General features: G+C 53.6%; 7 protein-coding genes and 1 non-coding gene across 8 annotated transcripts; 5 read left to right on the top strand and 3 right to left on the bottom strand.

Moving 5' to 3' along the window:
- Positions 1-646: 646 nt before the first annotated feature.
- J4E85_010794 (uncharacterized protein) lies at positions 647-2424 on the top strand (the record flags this gene model as incomplete). The annotated part of the gene is made up of 4 exons (XM_051474998.1): positions 647-744; positions 800-1518; positions 1568-1946; positions 2001-2424. The coding sequence occupies 4 exons, from the start codon at positions 647-649 to the stop codon at positions 2422-2424; spliced, it is 1620 nt and encodes a 539-aa protein (XP_051321215.1).
- A 1052-nt stretch (positions 2425-3476) lies between these two features.
- Positions 3477-4855, top strand: J4E85_010793 (uncharacterized protein; the record flags this gene model as incomplete). Its single annotated transcript, XM_051474997.1, has 4 exons — positions 3477-3591; positions 3679-4389; positions 4440-4753; positions 4805-4855. 4 exons carry the CDS (start codon positions 3477-3479, stop codon positions 4853-4855), a joined length of 1191 nt encoding a protein of 396 aa, XP_051321214.1.
- A 971-nt stretch (positions 4856-5826) lies between these two features.
- On the top strand, positions 5827-6428 carry J4E85_010792 (uncharacterized protein; the record flags this gene model as incomplete). The annotated part of the gene is made up of 2 exons (XM_051474996.1): positions 5827-6012; positions 6084-6428. The coding sequence occupies 2 exons, from the start codon at positions 5827-5829 to the stop codon at positions 6426-6428; spliced, it is 531 nt and encodes a 176-aa protein (XP_051321213.1).
- A 184-nt stretch (positions 6429-6612) lies between these two features.
- Positions 6613-7419, bottom strand: J4E85_010791 (uncharacterized protein; the record flags this gene model as incomplete). Its single annotated transcript, XM_051474995.1, has 4 exons — positions 6613-6749; positions 6830-7011; positions 7103-7176; positions 7237-7419. The coding sequence occupies 4 exons, from the start codon at positions 7417-7419 to the stop codon at positions 6613-6615; spliced, it is 576 nt and encodes a 191-aa protein (XP_051321212.1).
- Positions 7420-8133: 714 nt separating this feature from the next.
- J4E85_010790 (uncharacterized protein) lies at positions 8134-10161 on the top strand (the record flags this gene model as incomplete). The annotated part of the gene is made up of 2 exons (XM_051474994.1): positions 8134-8501; positions 8547-10161. The coding sequence occupies 2 exons, from the start codon at positions 8134-8136 to the stop codon at positions 10159-10161; spliced, it is 1983 nt and encodes a 660-aa protein (XP_051321211.1).
- A 1074-nt stretch (positions 10162-11235) lies between these two features.
- Positions 11236-11356, top strand: J4E85_010789. Its single transcript has one exon. It is a non-coding gene; the product is annotated as a tRNA-Thr (tRNA).
- Positions 11357-12321: 965 nt separating this feature from the next.
- Positions 12322-13194, bottom strand: RPS1 (ribosomal 40S subunit protein S1B; the record flags this gene model as incomplete). Its single annotated transcript, XM_051474993.1, has 3 exons — positions 12322-12465; positions 12514-13015; positions 13073-13194. The coding sequence occupies 3 exons, from the start codon at positions 13192-13194 to the stop codon at positions 12322-12324; spliced, it is 768 nt and encodes a 255-aa protein (XP_051321210.1).
- Positions 13195-14246: 1052 nt separating this feature from the next.
- On the bottom strand, positions 14247-14748 carry J4E85_010787 (uncharacterized protein; the record flags this gene model as incomplete). The annotated part of the gene is made up of 2 exons (XM_051474992.1): positions 14247-14335; positions 14388-14748. The coding sequence occupies 2 exons, from the start codon at positions 14746-14748 to the stop codon at positions 14247-14249; spliced, it is 450 nt and encodes a 149-aa protein (XP_051321209.1).
- Between the last annotated feature and the right edge of the window lie 2689 nt (positions 14749-17437).

Here is a 17437-nt window from a genome sequence, read left to right as displayed (position 1 = left end):
GAGAGGAGCTAGCTTGGAAGGAGCCTGCTCCTAGTAATCATCATTCTGACGCACATGCCGAACATACCGAATGAAGACACCGTTACAGCGAGCAAACGTACATGAAGATGCCAACATGCGAAGTACGAGCAACAGCTCCACGACCATCGGTCCTAGCTGCGCCGAATCACACGTTCGGGGGTGCGCCACACGGCCCGCTCGGTCTAACAGTCTAGCTCCATCCAGCGGCCGTTTGGCCCTTTCCACGATCCCGACATCCGTAATCATCTCGACAAGCGACACGGCCAAGCCATGGAGCTGACGACGTCTCTCCTCCTTTGCACGCCTTACCCTCCCCTCTTCAGACTAGACTCCTAGACACGAGACAAATACCAACTTCCATTCACTCCCTTGGAACTCTCTTATTGCTTTTCCCACCTTCTTGTCATCTCATACGTGGATGCATTGAGGGCGTTTCTCTAATCGATACCTGGCCCGACCGAGTCCCTGCATAACGCGAACGTAATACGAAATCCTACCACACAATTCGGCTACCCAATGCGCCCTTCCACGTTTCCCTAACTACGCGAAGACCCCCGAGAGAAGCGCACGCGACTGCGCCCACGTTGCTGCCACGGTGCAAGGACGAGGATAGTACCAGGGGAAGATGCCGTCTGTTGCGCAATGGCAGGGCACACCCTCAGTCAAGGGCTCGACTGAGAGCATACGCATGGCGTTGCTCACAGCCTCGCTCATCGGCTTGCAGTAAATCCCCGCTTCCCACGAGATCTACCTGCGCCCTGTACTAAGCACCATGCAGGTTCACGTGGAATGTCGAAATGACATACTGCACACCCTACCTCCTCGAACTCGGGCTTACGAAATCGAAGATATCCCTCGTATGGGTTGCCGGTCCGCTCTCAGGCCTTATAATGCAGCCTATCGTCGGTGTCGTCGCGGATCGATCTACTTCTCGCTGGGGCCGCCGGAGGCCGTTCATGTTCTTTGGTACGATCCTGGTGGCCATGTTCTTGTTGCTGCTGGGCTGGACGAAAGAGGTGGTTCGATACTTTATCAGAGACGAGGCTGCGGCGAAGAGCGCAACAATATACGTGGCGGTGTTCAGTATATACGGTATTGATTTCGCTATCAATGCCGTGCAGGGGAGTTGCAGAGGCCTGGTCGTCGATACGTTGCCGATTGCGAAACAGCAAATGGGCAGTAGTTGGGCGAGTAGGATGGTGGCGGTCGGAAGTCTGATTGGGTACGGGGCAGGAGCGATTGATCTGAAGAATGTGTTTGGACCTATGTTGGGAGATACACAGTTCAAGCAGTTGACGGGTGTTGCGGCGTTGACGCTCTGCTTGGCGATAGGGACAACGAGTTGGGCTGTCACCGAGAGAGTGCTCATTAATGATGGGGCGGAGGAGGGCAAGGAGCTGGATCTTAAGCAAGTTCTCGGTACTATCGCGCATACTGCTTTGAATCTGCCTAGAAGTATCCAGGCTATCTGCACAGTCCAGTTCTGGGCTTGGATTGGTATGTCATTATCGTATCGCTCGTATGCTTGTGAACTAACAGTGGCTAGGCTGGTTTCCTTTCCTCTTCTACAGCACCACGTGGGTTGGTGAAGTATACCTACGATACGACGCCCCAGCAGAAGTCAAAGCTGCGGGTGACCTCACAGGCAAAGTCGGCCGCATTGGTTCCATGGCCCTCATCGCCTTTTCCATCATCACATTCGTCATGTCTGTTCTCCTGCCTTTCTTCGTACAGAGCCCAGAAGAAGACGAAAAGGGTCCTGGCTTCTCTCGCTCACCTAAGCAGTTAACGGGACTGGCGAAATACAAACCAAGCCTGCTTACCGCGTGGACAACTGCGCATTGTATCTTTGCAGGAAGCATGGTCATGGCACCTTTTGTGAGAAGTTTGAGGCACGCAACCATCATCATTGCTTGCTGTGGCGTGTGAGTAACCACCATCATTACATCACGCATGAAGCCTGGATTAACACAACACAGATCATGGTCCGTCGCCTGCTGGGCTCCTTTCGCCTTCCTCGGCGTAGAAATCAACCGCCTCAATACCTCCACCTCGCACTCTGCCCACCCAAAGCGCACTTCCATCGACCTTCCCGAAGCGCAATCCAACCTCGAAAAGGGCAGCGCGCCTTCCTCCAGCGGCGGAGCAAGCTCAGGGCAATACCTCGGCATCATGAATCTGTATACCACGCTACCTCAGTTCATGGGCACAGGGATCTCGTGGGTAGTGTTTTCCATCCTGGAGCCCGGGAAAAGCCCGGAGCTGAGCGAGGCGCCGCCAGAGGAACACCACAAGACGGATGGCCCGAATGCGATTGCGGTTTGTCTGTTCATTGGGGCTTGTTCGGCGTGTATGGCCGTTGTGGCTACGAGGAGGTTGGGGAGGATACAGGGAAGACTGTAGAAGCATCATTGCCATGTCCATGTCAAAAGGTTCAGTTCTTGCTTCACGATTGCAACTGCCGGAAATAGTGTGCTTGCACAGGCCGCTAGTCGCCAGTAGAGAACATGACTCTTGGTGACATCCACCCCCAACATGCTGCCATCCGTGGTTGCCCAGGGGCGCTTTCCGCTTTTGAGTTTAGGCAAGCGCGATGGAGCCAGAGAGATTTTGCTAAGGGTTTGCTAAGGATTTTCCAGAGACCCGCTTTGTTCTAGAAGGCAGGTGTGGCTACTAATCGAAGCTGACGCTGATCGGACGTGTGTAGAGATCGTATTCGCTCCAGGGCGGCCGTGGCGGTATACAGCACCTCAGTGTAAGTACGGTGTGCGCAATAGTTCAATCGGGGCATTTTCCGGCCGGCTTTGGGCAGGTCGGAGGAAAAGGCTCGTCAACCAATGCGATGAAAAATATGCGCTCCCCATGTCCCCTCTCCCAGTACCGGCGGGCAAGGTCGGCCGTGGCCACGGTGCAGGCAGTCGACGTGGTAGACTACTGCGCGCACAAGCAAGTGAGGTATCGCCGCCAGATAAACTTGAATCGCCCGTCTACAGTGTCGGAGAGATGCAAGGCAGGGCACACGTGCCACGCCTCTGCGCAAAAGACGGTCAAGGTACAAATAGACACGCCGCCCGCCTCTGCCTCGCGCACTGCATCTCTCCCCGTCCACGGCAGCGTCGATAGTCTCGGTGGTCGCAAAGGCTTTGTTTGTTGCCGTCTCGCAGTGTCCGGTTGGAATTCGCACTAGGCGTGACTAGTGCCGTAGAGGGGCGACCTTGCCTTGCCCAGCGCCTGTTCTTCTCGCTCAGCCCGCCGAACAATTCTGCGGCTCACCCACAACATCCACCTTTTGCACCCCAACTCGCCACTCGCAGTCCGACATCACTCATTTGCCAAGATGTCTGAGCCGATCCGCAATAAGAAGATGGACTCCATCTCCGCCCCGTAAGTCGCTTCCCTCCCCTCCGCCACACAATTTTGGCCTCGCCCAAACACCACCATCACACACCCCCAACATGGACGTACCCCATTCTAACGTGCGCCCTGCCAGCACCCCCCAGAACACACCCGCCAATGCTGCGCCCATATCGTCGCGCGCCCAGCAGCCCGGCGTCAGCAGCATCAAGGAAGGTACGTCGCACTCTGCCACGCTCCTGCCCCTCCAACCCCGCCTTGTATTCTCGTCAAGGCCTTGACCGCTAACTCGCTTTTTCGCAGAGGAACTAGAGCGCACTGCCGCCGGTCTCTTCGCTGCCAACCCCGCCCTCGTCGCCATGATGCAGAACAAGCTCGGCTCGCTCGTCGGCCGCTCCAGCGGCTACATTGAGTCGCTGCCTGCCTCGGTCCGCCGCCGTGTTGCCGGCCTCAAGGGCGTCCAGAAGGAGCACTCCAAGCTCGAGGCCGAGTTCCAAGAGGAGGTCCTGCAGCTCGAGAAGAAGTACTTCGCCAAGTTCACACCGCTATACCAGACCCGTGCCAAGATCGTCAACGGCGCCGAGGAGCCCTCAGAAGATCGCGTCAAGGTCGGCGAGCAGGTAGACGAGGACGACGAGGATGAGGACCAGCCCGAGGCTGAGCTCAACAAGGACGAGGGCAAGGACGTCAAGGGTATCCCAGAGTTCTGGCTCAGCGCCATGAAGAACCAGATCTCGCTCGCCGAGATGATCACAGACCGCGACGAGGCTGCTCTGAAGCACCTGACCGACATCCGCATGGAGTACCTCGACCGCCCCGGTTTCCGCCTCATCTTCGAATTCGAGGAGAACGAGTTCTTCACCAACAAGACCATCACCAAGACCTACTTCTACCAGGAGGAGAACGGCTACGGCGGCGACTTCATCTACGACCACGCCGAGGGTGACAAGGTCGACTGGAAGGCCGGCAAGGACCTGACCGTTCGCATCGAGAGCAAGAAGCAGAGGAACAAGAGTGAGCATCTTGACATCTGTCGGTATTTGACTAGCAACTAACTTTCTCAGACACCAAGCAGACCCGCGTCGTTAAGAAGACCGTGCCTACAGAGTCGTTCTTCAACTTCTTCGACCCACCCAAGCCCCCACAAGACGACGACGACGCCACCTCCGATATCGAGGAGCGTCTCGAACTCGACTACCAGCTCGGTGAGGACATCAAGGAGAAGCTCATCCCCCGCGCCATTGACTGGTTCACCGGCGAGGCTCTTCAGTACGAGAACATTGAGGACTTCGACGAGGGCGAGTTTGAAGACGAGGACGATGAGGACGAGGACGAGCTCAGCGATGACCGCGACGAGGAGGAGGAGTCAGACGACGAGGTAAGCAGTCCAAGTCACTCTACAGAACACAGCCATCTAACGCAGTATCAGAACGATGGCACAAAACCAAAGCAGGAGGCTGCTGAGTGCAAGCAGAGCTAAATGCTGCACCAAAATACTCTCGCATTCCCCAGATCACAATATCCCCAGTCGTTTTGAGCGGCATGTTCGGTCCAGGCTAGCCTCCTAGTCGCCTTCCATCACACTGAGATGTCTTTAAAACGACTCTCTGCGTCCGATATTTCACTTTACGATTTCTTACTCGGCGTAATACTGCATCAAAAGAGTTCAGGGGTGTTCGTTCGGCAATGGTTGGTTGGAGCTCTCTCTGGACTAGATATCTTAAGAACTACTCAGTTCTCCCCCTCCCCCCACCACTTCTTCCCGCCCCTCCAGACATTTGCTCGAATAGGTTCCTGGATTCTTGCCACCAACGATCACTAGCATCTAAGGCGTTGTCTAGGTGGGGTTTTGCAGCATGTTTCCTTGGGTCAGGCATGTCATGTTTACGAGGTTTTTTAGACGGCGTAAATAGTCTTGAGCGCATGTCACGGGTCAATGAAAGAAAAGTTTGAAGCCTCACTTTTGGGTAGTAGTCAGTGTGACCTGTATGATTTAGATGTGATGCTCAACCTCGGTAGGATTATGCGATAACGGTCGCCTCACCTCGCTATCTAGCCTACCACGTCTCGCTTCCAGGAGCTGACGTATATGCTTTGCTTGTCTACATATCCTTGCACCCAGCGTCATACCTGAGATGTCGTGCGTGTGCTTCCCTTGGGGGTCCATGTCAAGATGCGTAGTGCGGGGTGGTGGGGGTTGTGCCGGGTGAAGTTCGGGCGTCGAAAAATAATTCTGGAATGCGACATCATCGGACGCGCCAGAGCACTTTACGCTACACCACACTATACCTCTCTGACGCCTCAAACTCCTCTCCAATTACCGCGCAAAGCGTATCTGCTACCTGAGAATCGGATATACTCGGCTATCCCATACATCGCCGCCCGCGCAACCCCCGACACCCTACGCGATCTCTCCACGCGACCGACTCTGCGACGAGCCTCCACAACACCATGGCGCGCCAAAACCCCAACATCGTTATCACGGGCACACCTGGAGTAGGAAAGACGACACATGCAGAGCAATTAGCGCAAGCAACAGGATTCCAGCACATCTCTGTGAACCAAATAGTAAAAGACGAAGGCTACCACGAGGGCAAAGACGAAGAAACAGGGAGTTGGATTGTAGACGAAGACAAAGTACGCATAGCCACTAGCCACCCCATTCCAGCCAAACCCTCCGAACCACATCACTAACCCCACCCCTTTAGTTGCTCGACCACCTAGAATCCCTCTCCCTCGCCGACAAAGGCGGCTACATCCTCGACTGGCACGCGTGCGACCTCTTCCCCGAGCGCTGGATCGACCTCGTCATCGTGCTGCGCTGCGACTCGACGTTACTGTACGATCGCCTTACCGCGCGCGGCTACAAGGGGAAGAAGCTGGAGGAGAATATGGATAGTGAGATTATGCAGGTGTTGCTTGATGAGGCGAGGGAGAGCTATAAAGAGGAGATTGTGGTCGAGTTGAAGAGTGAGAGTAATGAGGATGTGGAGGGGAATTTGGAGAGGGTGGAGCGGTGGGTTGAGCAGTGGAGGAGGGATAGACAGGAGTAGGGGGTTGGGTGGAAGATGGGTGGGTGGGGACTGAGAATGGACGGATGGATGGGATATGTGTGATGCGTTATGTGTTATGATACCAATACGGCATTTATGAGATGATGATGGTGGGTGTGGTGGCTTCATGCCCCGCCCGATGCTCTCCATTGAGAAGTATGAGCACAATGATGATTGTTGAGCTCTACGCCCCAGTCTTCTGACTCGCCAACCATTCTTTCAACTTATCCAGCGCCTTCGCTCGATGGCTAATCTTGTTCTTCTCGCTCTTGTCCATTTCAGCGTATGTCTGACCTTCGTACTCAAAGCATGAGTCCCAACCTATACATGCTATCAGCCTCTTCCTCCATTACACAACCCTCCAACACACTTGAAAGGAAAGGCGCGATTTGCTGACTTACCGAAGACGGTAGATCCCCGACTTTCCACCAACTTCCCGTCGGTACGGCCTTGGAAGAGGATGGCTTCGTGGCCGGGGCCTTCGCAGTACCCAAATGTGCATACGGCTTGGGCGGATTTGTCGTCGAAGCCTGAGAGCATTTTGTGTAGGTTTGGGGCGCCGAGAGAAAGCATGAACCATTTGCTAGGGAGGGAGGTTAGATGGGTGGGTTTGAAGGACAAGAAGCGGATGGGAAAGATTAGGTGACATGAGATAAGGGAGGATATGGGCGTACATGTAAGGGCCAGGCAGGTCATTCATGGCTTTGAAGCAGAGACATGTGTCTTCTACAAGGACGGGGCCTTGTACCTATTATCAATCACATCGTCAGTGTTTGTAGAAGACTTTCTCTTTGGCATCACGACTTACGGCCTCGGCTGCTCTCCGTGCTTTGTCTTTTGTGACTTCCTCAACTGTGCCTTGGATTTCGACCAAATCGACATTTTGGTTGCGGAGCTCGATTACGCCGGAGAGGATGGCTTGAACTTCGGCGAGCTTGTTTTTGTTTCCCGTTATGAAGTTTAGGGTGGTGGGGATGCGGGAGGATGCCATCTTTGTGAGTTTGGAAGTGGAGATTGGGAAGGCTTTAGTTTGATGAACTTTAGCAGACTTTGTCAGCTAAGACTTATCTCGCAACTATACACAAAGTTCTGTATATACCTATTGAAGTTCAATACAGGTTTGAATGACTAGAGCAGAATTAGTCATTTTGCAAATGGAAAGGGCGCTGATGGAAAGAGCGGTATCGACTCGGCCGACAAAGGGCGTGCAATGCCACACTTCAGACCAGCTAGAGGGCTGAGCAACGTACATTGTCAGTGCTGATAACTAAGCACTCGTCTTACACCGCGATGTTGCAAAATCTCTGTCCAACGGCATCGTGATAGGGCTGAGGGGTCCTTCAATAAGCGAGCTAAGCAGGGATCAACGGTCTAGTGCCTGCATTGAATGTTACCGTGGCCTACAGAACATCACGTTCAGCCGCATCAAATCACACCCTGCAAGGTTCCCGAGTCCCTCAAAAACGGTTATCGCCGTCTTTATCGACTGTTTGCGACTTCAAAGCCCTGAGCTCGCCGAGCAAGAGCCTCATGGGGTGAGGCTGGGGACATCATTCGATTCTTATTCACGACTTCACCGCGCCCGACACTCCCTCTGCAGTTGTCCGCACGACCTCACCGGACTCTGGACATTTTCCGTTTTCGTCATTCGGGGTAGAGTCATCGCCGAGCACGGCCCTGGACTGTTGGTTTCGTCACCGCCAGTATGGGTTCCCTCAGGACTCTGTTCCTGAGCGTGTATGCCTCGAACAGCGTTATAAGGACGTTGTTTCTGCCATTATGCTACACCACACTATTCAGCCCGTTCATACTCGCTCTAGCCTGGTACTTTGGATTCGGTCAAACTTTGCAGAACTCTATACCCGAAGACTTTTCCTGGTTCGATCTGCTACCTGCATTTGCAATTTCAGCAGTCTTTGTGTTGCTACCGACTAGGCTACTTTCAAGTCCAGGAACAGTTACCAAAAGCCAAGATGGGAAGAGACGGGTACAATCGCTGCCATACTGGATACCCGGGGTACGCCACCTCTCGAGCATCGCATTTGGAGGCGAGGAGTGGTTAGCCAGCATTCGGTAGGTGTACTCACAGCGTACGTGGATTTATCTGACCCAAGACAGTGACTCTGCAACCGCAAGCATAGTGGCGTACAAAGCTGCTGGAACCAAACACAGCGTCTTATTATCGGAACCCCTACTTGACCAGCTCTACAACAAATGGAGTGACCTGGAGCTGACAGACAACAACCAACCAGCTATCCTCCGAAACGCCTTCAGCCTACCGAAAGCCATGGAAAGTCATTATCTCGAGCTGCAAAATGAGATCAACCAGGTTGTCAAAACGGAACTGTACGACGAAGCAGCCAGAGACAACTTGATTAAAGCATCGCTGCGCATCTTGACCGAATCGCTTCCAGACCTCGTCACATTCAACTCATCAATCGTCGATCAAATGCAATGGGAGCGTGTCTCAAACGTGGAACTTACGGACGGAACCTCGGAAGCCGAATGCGATCTCTTCACACTCCTCAATGAGTTCTGCTGCAATGCTATCCTGCCCCCAATCGTCGGAGCACAGTTTGCAGAGTCATACCAACTCCTTGCCACCGATCTGGCGAGCTGCAACGAACGATTTTGGGCTCTCGCGCTTGGATTGCCGCGACTAGCACCTATCCAGGGCTTACCGGGAGCAGCTCTTGCACGGAAGAGATTACTGAGAAACTTTGCAAAGCAATTCGAAGACTTGTCGAATCCACCAGTGAGGAGGGTACCAGACGACGATGAGAGCGTGAGCGGAGAAGAAGATACCGACGCCGATGTAGTTACACCGCTCATGAAGCTGAACGAGCTCTTCACCAAGCATGAACTTCCAGCGGAACTACGAGCTTCGATCGGGCTTCACGTAGTGCACGATATCTACTCAGAGGTCATGCCGATCGTATTCTGGACGGTCGTACACATCTACTCTTCATCCAAGGCGGAAGGTGCGAAGGCTCCACAAGATTCGCCTCTTGAGAGGATCAAAGCAGAATCCAAAACCTGGGCTCAAGCCATACAACCTCCATCGATACACCCATCCTTCCCAGCACCGCCAGAGATACGCTACGGGTCAGTGAAGGAAGTGCTTACACCAAACTCGCTATCTTATCTTCGCTCATGCATCAATGAAGCTCGACGCCTATACAACTGCTCTGTCAGCACATATAAAGTCCAGAAATCACTTCATTTGAAAGATGACACAGAGCAATGGGAGCTAGAAGCAGGCTCGTACGTCGATGTGGGCCTCTCTCGATCTCTCAGGAACTCATCACCAACACATCACATCTCACCACGAACCTTCAAGCCCGACCGTTTCGTGGATACCCCAGCGTCATCATCCATCGTTTCGGCCACCGATACCTCGCAATCCTACAAAACCAACCTCATCATTTCCATCGTGTCCGGCATCACCCAACTCTGGGAAATTTCACCTGCGCCAAAGAAGAGCTTCTTCGACCACATCCAAGAAGCAGGGAACGAAGCGTCATTCGGTGCCGAGGCGCCTACTGCAGAGCAAAAAGCCGCTAAAGAGGAAGCGAGCAGGGAGAAAGAAGATGCCAAGCGGAAGGACGCCAAGTGGGTGCTTCCCAAAGCGGTTGATGGAGCGGGAATAAAGGTTCCCAAGGGAGACATCCGGGTCAGGATACGGAGAAGGGAAGGGTTGCCTGCTAGCAAGGTTGTGCGGAGGATTGGTTAGCGTTGATACTGGGGCTCTCACCGGAGCCAACGTGCGTGCATGACCAGCATCGGGGTGTAGATACTAGCCGCGTAATACACACATCGGTATCCAGAGAACTCTATGGTATGGAAGGCTTTGCGGAGCCGCGATAGTATATGCCCGTAAGTATTGACCGTGGCACGGGCCGGTCAGACAACAACGACATGTATCGGACCGTGAAGTGCGTACAGTCAGAGCCGACAAGTAAGCTGGCAAGCATCCAGGTAGCAACCACAAAACACGATCACCATCGACGATGAGAACCACTCTATCCCACCCATGCAGCGCCTATGCAATCCACCTAGTCTGACACTCTCACCCCAGCCCAACCCAACATCTCCACCCACTACTCCACATCCCTCCCCAAACTCTCCACCCTCCCTAACCCAGCTACCCACGATCGATCCCGATGCCCATACTCCCGTACCTGCACGCGTTCGCTGTCGCGAAGTAACGCTGGCTGACGTCTCCCCACCTCTCGTCAAAGTAGCGGTGAAGGCACATTTCTACGATTGAACCAACGTCGAAACCTGAATCAGCAACCACAAACTTGTCCTCTTACCCGCTTCCGCGCGAACTACGCGAAATACAAGACGGCGCAAGGCCACATCATCTCATAACGATCAGCGCGGCCTTGGAAGTCGAGACGCTTCGATTTTGCGTCGTATGTAGGTCATTTGTATTGATTGTCGCATTGGCATTGGCATGCTCGCACACCGCAGGATTGAGGTTCGGAAAGGTCCGCTTCGGCGTGACACTGTTTATCAGAGTTTGGGTTGCAGATCGAAGTTTATGGGATGGGGGTTGTGAGATGGTTAGGGGGGACATCGGAGGGAGGGTTACATAGTCGGATGCTGTTGTGCATGGTGGTCGGACGTGCAGGGTTCGCTGGCGAGTCGTCATCAGAACTCGCTTATTCGTTGTGACGTGCGAGGGCCCCACCCCACACAGTCATTCTGATGGTTGTCGATCCGCTGTAATCAGCTGCCCATTTGCATTGAGGATATATACCATCTAGTTTGGCATTCCTTCATCAAAGCAAAGAGCTTCACAGCCTTCCTAGCTCAGTGGTAGAGCGCGTCACTAGTAACGCTAGATCCGACTTGGATCGAGCTAGTCCCGAAAGGGACGTCACGTGATGACGAGGTCGTCAGTTCAATTCTGGCGGAAGGCAACTTCCTCTTTTGGCCAAAATCTTTTTTTTCTCTAGGCTAGAATGCAAGCAAAGAGCGTGTAGAAGTGGCTGTATAAGTGCGGAAAAGTGTGTGCGTTCATAGCGTGCGTGGCGTCCCTCTTTCCAGACCTCGACGTATACCCCCACAACACTCCCCACTCGCATTGCGCGTGAACATGCTCACTCGAAGCCACATCTCTTTTTACTTATGCCGGCAGCAGGGCTGCGATCGTATACTTGAACAAAAGTGAAGTGTGTGCAGATCATAGTCGCGCGAAAGCCCCTTCTACGTCGCTCTTTCCAGATACCTCTGCACCCCCACAACGCTACTATCATACCAACACACTTGCATTGCGCATGAACATGCTCACTTGAAGCTACATTCCTCTTTGCTCATGCCAACAGCAGGGTTTCGATCGTGTACTCAAACGAAAGCGTCGGGCACAGGCTATTGTTGTGCGAAAGTCACTTCTGGGTCGCTCTTCCTAAACCTCAGAAATCTATACCTCTTTCTAACCTTACAATCGCACTAATCGACCTACTGCTACATGCTTGTACTACTCACAACGTATGTTCACTTGGACTCGCTACCTTCACGACGGCCCTTGCCTAGCAATACCCAATTCCAAGAGGGCAACAGCGCACGCACCATCGACATGAACACCATCGTCATAAGATCCCCTCTATCCTCGACAATCTCGCCTGACATCATTTCATCACAACAATGCCCAGTCACATCATTGCAGTACTGAATTGGAACTCATCAATGTCATTTCCATGATACTTTTCCCGCATGACCTGTTAACACCAGATGCGGATCGTACCCCATGCACGCCATCACTGCCGCGGGATCGCATCAAGGGCATGTTTATCTTTCATTGTAAACACAAACACCTTTGGAATGCCGATATCATGCCGCGGTAAGTTGAAAAGACCCAAGAACCCCTTGCCTATCCAACAAGACCTTATACCTCTTCAAGGACGGTCTCCTTGAACTCGCGCTCAACCTTCTGGCCAGAGTCGTCCTGGCTTGACTCGCCGTGGAGACCGAGGAGGGCACCGAGGTCGAACTTGGGCGCCTTGAGGAGCTTGACCTTTCGGACGTGGACCTGTGCCATGTTAGCCTGTCATCCTCCATTGTCCATGCAACCACATACGTTCTGGAGGGGGTAGATGCCCTGGGTGGCCTTCTCGATCTCGCGACCGATGACCTCGGGGATGAGCTTCTGGGTGAGCTGGGCGAGGGTGCACGAGCTGGCGTCGCGGGCCATGATCTCAACCATCTTCTTGCGGATGGCCCTGATCTGGGACGACTGGGCGTATGTGGTCTTCTTGACCTGGTTCGGTCGGCGCTTGGTGAAGGCGATGCAGAAGAGGCGGAGGAGGTAGTCGTCGGTGGTCTTGACAACGACGTTGGCCTCGATGAGGGTTTGCCACTTGCGGACGAGGGAGCGGAGCTTGTCGGAGGTGAAGTCGAGACCGTGGAAGTTGGTCAGGCAGTTCTTGCCCTGGACCTCGTCGACGCGGAGCTTGACCTTGCGGAAAGCGTGGTCCTCATCCTTCTGGAGATCGGCGAGCGAGACCTCGAATATCCGGCCCTTCAGAGCGTCGTTGGCGTTCTTGAGACCGGTGGTGCGGTTGACGAGGGTCTTTCCGACACTGCAGAGAGCGAAGAGTAAGCATAGAGTCCCCGTGTGGAGCAGCGGGAATTCTTACTCTCGGACGGCGAAAGTTCCTGGCGCCTTGATGTTGTACCAGTCCTTCTTCGCGAAGGTGTCGGTCTTCTTCTTGAGACCCTTCTTTCCCTTTGAAAGACGCTTGTTCTTGCCGACAGCCATGATTGCGAGTCTTGTTGTCGGTCGTGGAAGGGTGGTTGTCGCTGTCGATGTCGGAGACTGAGAACTCGCAAATTGGTGGTGTTCGAAATCGCTTAAGCGAGCCCAGTAGCGCCGCGCATCACGTGTGCCAAGCCTAAAATCGAGTGCGGCAATCAACTGCAGCAACAACGCTCAAGTGCACATCACGGGAAGATCAGCAGTGAATGCTCATGGAAATAGAGGGTGTTGATCGCGTTCGCATGCATTGCGGGCAAGATAGCACTGGTGATGCTGCACATTGGGATCTCTCGAGTCGCCATCTGTGGCGCATGCGATGCTTGCCTTTGCTGCACCATAGTGGCTGTATAATAGCAGGAAGGCGCGGCAACTGCGAGATGCGCATGATATGATATGGTCGTGGCAATAGTTTGGGTAGAAGATGGTGTTGAAGCGACTCCGTGGCCACGCAACTCCAGTCTCGCGTCTCTACCTAGGTACGTCTGCGAAACCCACATCACCTGCATCACTTTGTTCACAAACTAACAATTTGCGCTGCCAAGCAATGTACATATGTTACATTGCTGCGGTTCTATCTACGCAGTTCATTCAGCTGTGGCGGACAGACTAACTACCCATCGCACACGCTAGCACCCCCATCCAAATTCCAGTTACATCTTCGCGTCTTCTCCAGCCACCGTCAGCGAACGTCATCAATGCGATCATCATCGCAGACGAGTTACTGCGTCCAGCATCACGAAAAATATGGATATACATCCTGTAACGATTTCCTTCCTCCTCTTTACATCTCGACATTTATTGTCGCGACGTAGATCCGTTGGTCTGACCCAAATCCATTACCGTTCCCCGTGACAATAGAGACGATGGCCAGATGTATGCCTTCCAACAGCGCAGTTTCCAGATTGGAGACTATCAGCTTGCGGCGACTTGATACAGATTGCTGTACAGTTGCTCATAGAAGAGAACGTGAGTCTGGTAGGTGTAGCGGTGGTATGGCTGGTGTTGTTGATAGAGACGTCTTTGTTGCATGACATCAAAGACTGATGCATGTCCAATCATGTCTTGACGTCAGATCGGTCTTGCTGACCATATGGGTTCTGGTTCTGGCAGAACTTCTCAAAGTCAGGAAAGCTGATGTAGCCGTCTGGAAGAATGTTAGTATTATGCTGCTTCGATCTGACATACTCAGTGCTTACCCTGCTGCCTGTATTGGCGGACGTAGCGGTCACTCTCGGTTCTTGACATGGAAGGCCTCTCAGAAGTGTAGGCCGGTTCCGACTGCAGCCTCGATCGTGGAGTGAGCATCGGGCTTCCAGGTGGCGTCTCGCCTCGAGGTGTAGTAGGCGATGAAGCAACCTTGGCCAGGAGGATGGAGGCCTTGGTCGGGCTACCGGATGTTGATGTTCCAGAGTCCCGTCGAGAGGTTACAGGCACAAGTGTGGTGAGGCATGGCGAAGAAACCGTTGATGGTGTTAGAGGTGGCCGCCGGCTTGCTGAGCGAGATCGTGCAGGTGCCTCAGTAGGCAGCGAGAAGTAGTATCGTGGGTGGCTAGACATGGCGAAGATGTGCGTCGATCGACAGAGAGCGAATGTTAAAGTCGGAGAATTACTGCGGTATGGAATTGAAGAATGACGGAGGGCGGGAACGGGTAGTATGTATAATGGCGTCCAAATCGCCTAGACGCTATTCACCCCATACTACCGAATGCATGTATGTATAGTGACGCCTCTGCTCGTTCCAGGCACCCTGGTCGACGCCAGGTGCATCAGCAGCCCGGAGCTCCCCACTCGACATCGCTGGCCTTTCGGGCTAGTTATGCATGCCGAAGTGGGTACCGCCAGAAAACGTGGACGTTCTGAATTAGTCTGCTTGCAAGGGAGGTGTGCTGTCACGCTTTGACTCGCCCTGACTCGCCCCTGATGCACACAAGACCACCTCACCTCCATTTCTCTAGTCTGGTAGTCTGCTGCGAGCTGCTGCAGGTGTGAGTTGGCCACCGCCGACGATGCGGATGACAATCATGAAACACTTTGTCGCGATTTAGTCGACGATGGCAGCGTACCTCGAGAGCCAAATCGGAAAGGTCGATTTCGCCTTGGATGCGCTTGCGGTGTGGCAGGTCATTCGCGTCGGCCGTTCCTGATTGGCATCGCGCTCCTCGATCCCAGGCCTCGCCGGAAGAGCGGGTGCACAGCCATAGCGGCGCCGTCGCATCCTCAAACCATGGCATCGGCGGATGCAAGCCGCACTCCCAATGAACATCCGTCATGGCTGCGCGGTGATGACACAGCCAGCGCTGCCCTGTTCTCCGCCCAGTTCCCGGCGAGCCTTCCTTGTTGTGTATCAGGAACGTTCGAGAGGGGCACACGTATGCTTATCCACAGCCTAATCTGTTATCGAGTCCAGACGTCGCTGCAGACCACCGTGCGGTTTGTGCGACGAGACAGGTACCGGACTGCAATGAGCCTCATTCATATCGGCCACTTTGTCGGTGACGACATTGTCTCAGCTGAGGGTTTCTATTTCTGCCGTGTCATGCAATGCGGATGACATCCCTTGTCATCGAAAGTCGAGAACGTCGTACTTGCAAGGGCATCCTTCCCCTACTTTCGTGCGATCCGGTTGGAGCATAAAGACACGCGAGAAGACCAACACTTTCGACACCGGTCGCTATTACATAGCCTTTCATAACTACCGATCGCGTGTTTCGATTTCGCATGTCACGTCGGTAGTGTCTTTCCGTGGCATCGCGGTTGAGGGGAAGCCACGTACTCGGCATTCTATCGCTTAGAGACTGCTACGATGCAGGTCATCAATCACCGCTTGTGATGACCAAAAGCCGATTGTTCTTTCTGGAATTACTAACAAGGCAGTCCAGAAATGCAAGAGCTGTTGTTAGAGGCAGTAACTACGAGCGTCCCGAGATCTTCTCGGGACATTGTGAGATGCCTTCAGGGTTTGGTGGGATACATCCCTGGATAGGAACACATCCGCCCCTCCATCTCGTAACTGCAACCAGGCGAATACTATAACCCGTATCTCTATCCGGCAATACTTGGGTTGACTTGTTCTGGAACGATGATTACCTCGCCTCGCTCCACCTCCGCGTCAGCTGCTCTCACATGTTGCCATGCCTTCCGTGAGGAGCGGGCAACGCTCCGATTTGACAGTCCTACTCTCAACGCTGCATTCTCAGCTGGGCGCCTGATCCTGAAGGTTCAACGAAATATTGGTAAAGGACCATGTAAACTGTCTTTGGAAACACGATTACGGCCCTTCTTCTATATCTACGGGTCATCCGATAGGCAGGCCAAAGTTTCGCCCGTTCATCTCGAGAGGCTGATGCAAGAGCCGAAAGTTATCTAGCATCATGCCGTGCTGCCCAGTCCGTCATTGTGTACATACAATGTGGTTAGCCATACCGACGTGCATGCTAGACCCGGGAAGCGGGAACCCCTCCACGCCGTCATAGCCGCGGCCGTTGACCAGCAAGTTTGCAATTCCGCATCCTCATCGACGATACATTCCCATGTACTCTTTTCGGACCGGAGACATCCAGCACTGGGACCCAAAGTTCGCATGCCCCAGCGGCTAGCCATAACACCAAAGGCAACTTTGATGCGTTGGTGTTTCGTGACGGTGCTGAGGCCCTCCTCAACATACCCCTCACTCAAGACACCCTCAGCTCAGACGCCTCTGCCCCAAGTAAATTCTCCGCAAATCCAGACACGCTCCTACGGCAGATCTCGCCGCCGATCCTGTCCGAAAACTAACATACATACCCGCTCAACACCATACCGAGTCTTATGCTGCGTCTCGTTCTTGAGCAAGCGAGTTGAAAAGCGCCTGTCACTGCGGCAACGCAGAAACGGTCGCCGACAGTATGACGAGTTTACCGCCACTATCGTAACCACACTGCACTCCACTTTGCAACTCTACCGATAATCAGCCAACTAAAGCTGACATCTGACCCTCTACGTGCGAACAAATAAAAACACATTCTTTTTGATCCACCCCGTACTCTACCTCACCGAACAACGGCGAAAGCGCAAAGAACCACCACACTAGATCACGATGTCCCAAAATCTGAAACACATCTGAGTGGAGTCGTACGCAGTTCCCAACCACCCACAACCACGCACGCACAAAGAAGCGGTAAGCAGAAAAGGCACCAAAACAGCAAGCAAAGAAAAAAAATCAACGTGTACCAACACCAGCGGTCAACCCAATAAGCGGGCCGCTCCC

Source organism: Alternaria conjuncta (assembly GCF_024043145.1).
Source record: "Alternaria conjuncta strain BMP 0040 chromosome Unknown scaffold_26, whole genome shotgun sequence".
Taxonomy (NCBI): domain Eukaryota; kingdom Fungi; phylum Ascomycota; class Dothideomycetes; order Pleosporales; family Pleosporaceae; genus Alternaria; species Alternaria conjuncta.
This window is presented reverse-complemented; position numbering and strand designations above follow the sequence as displayed.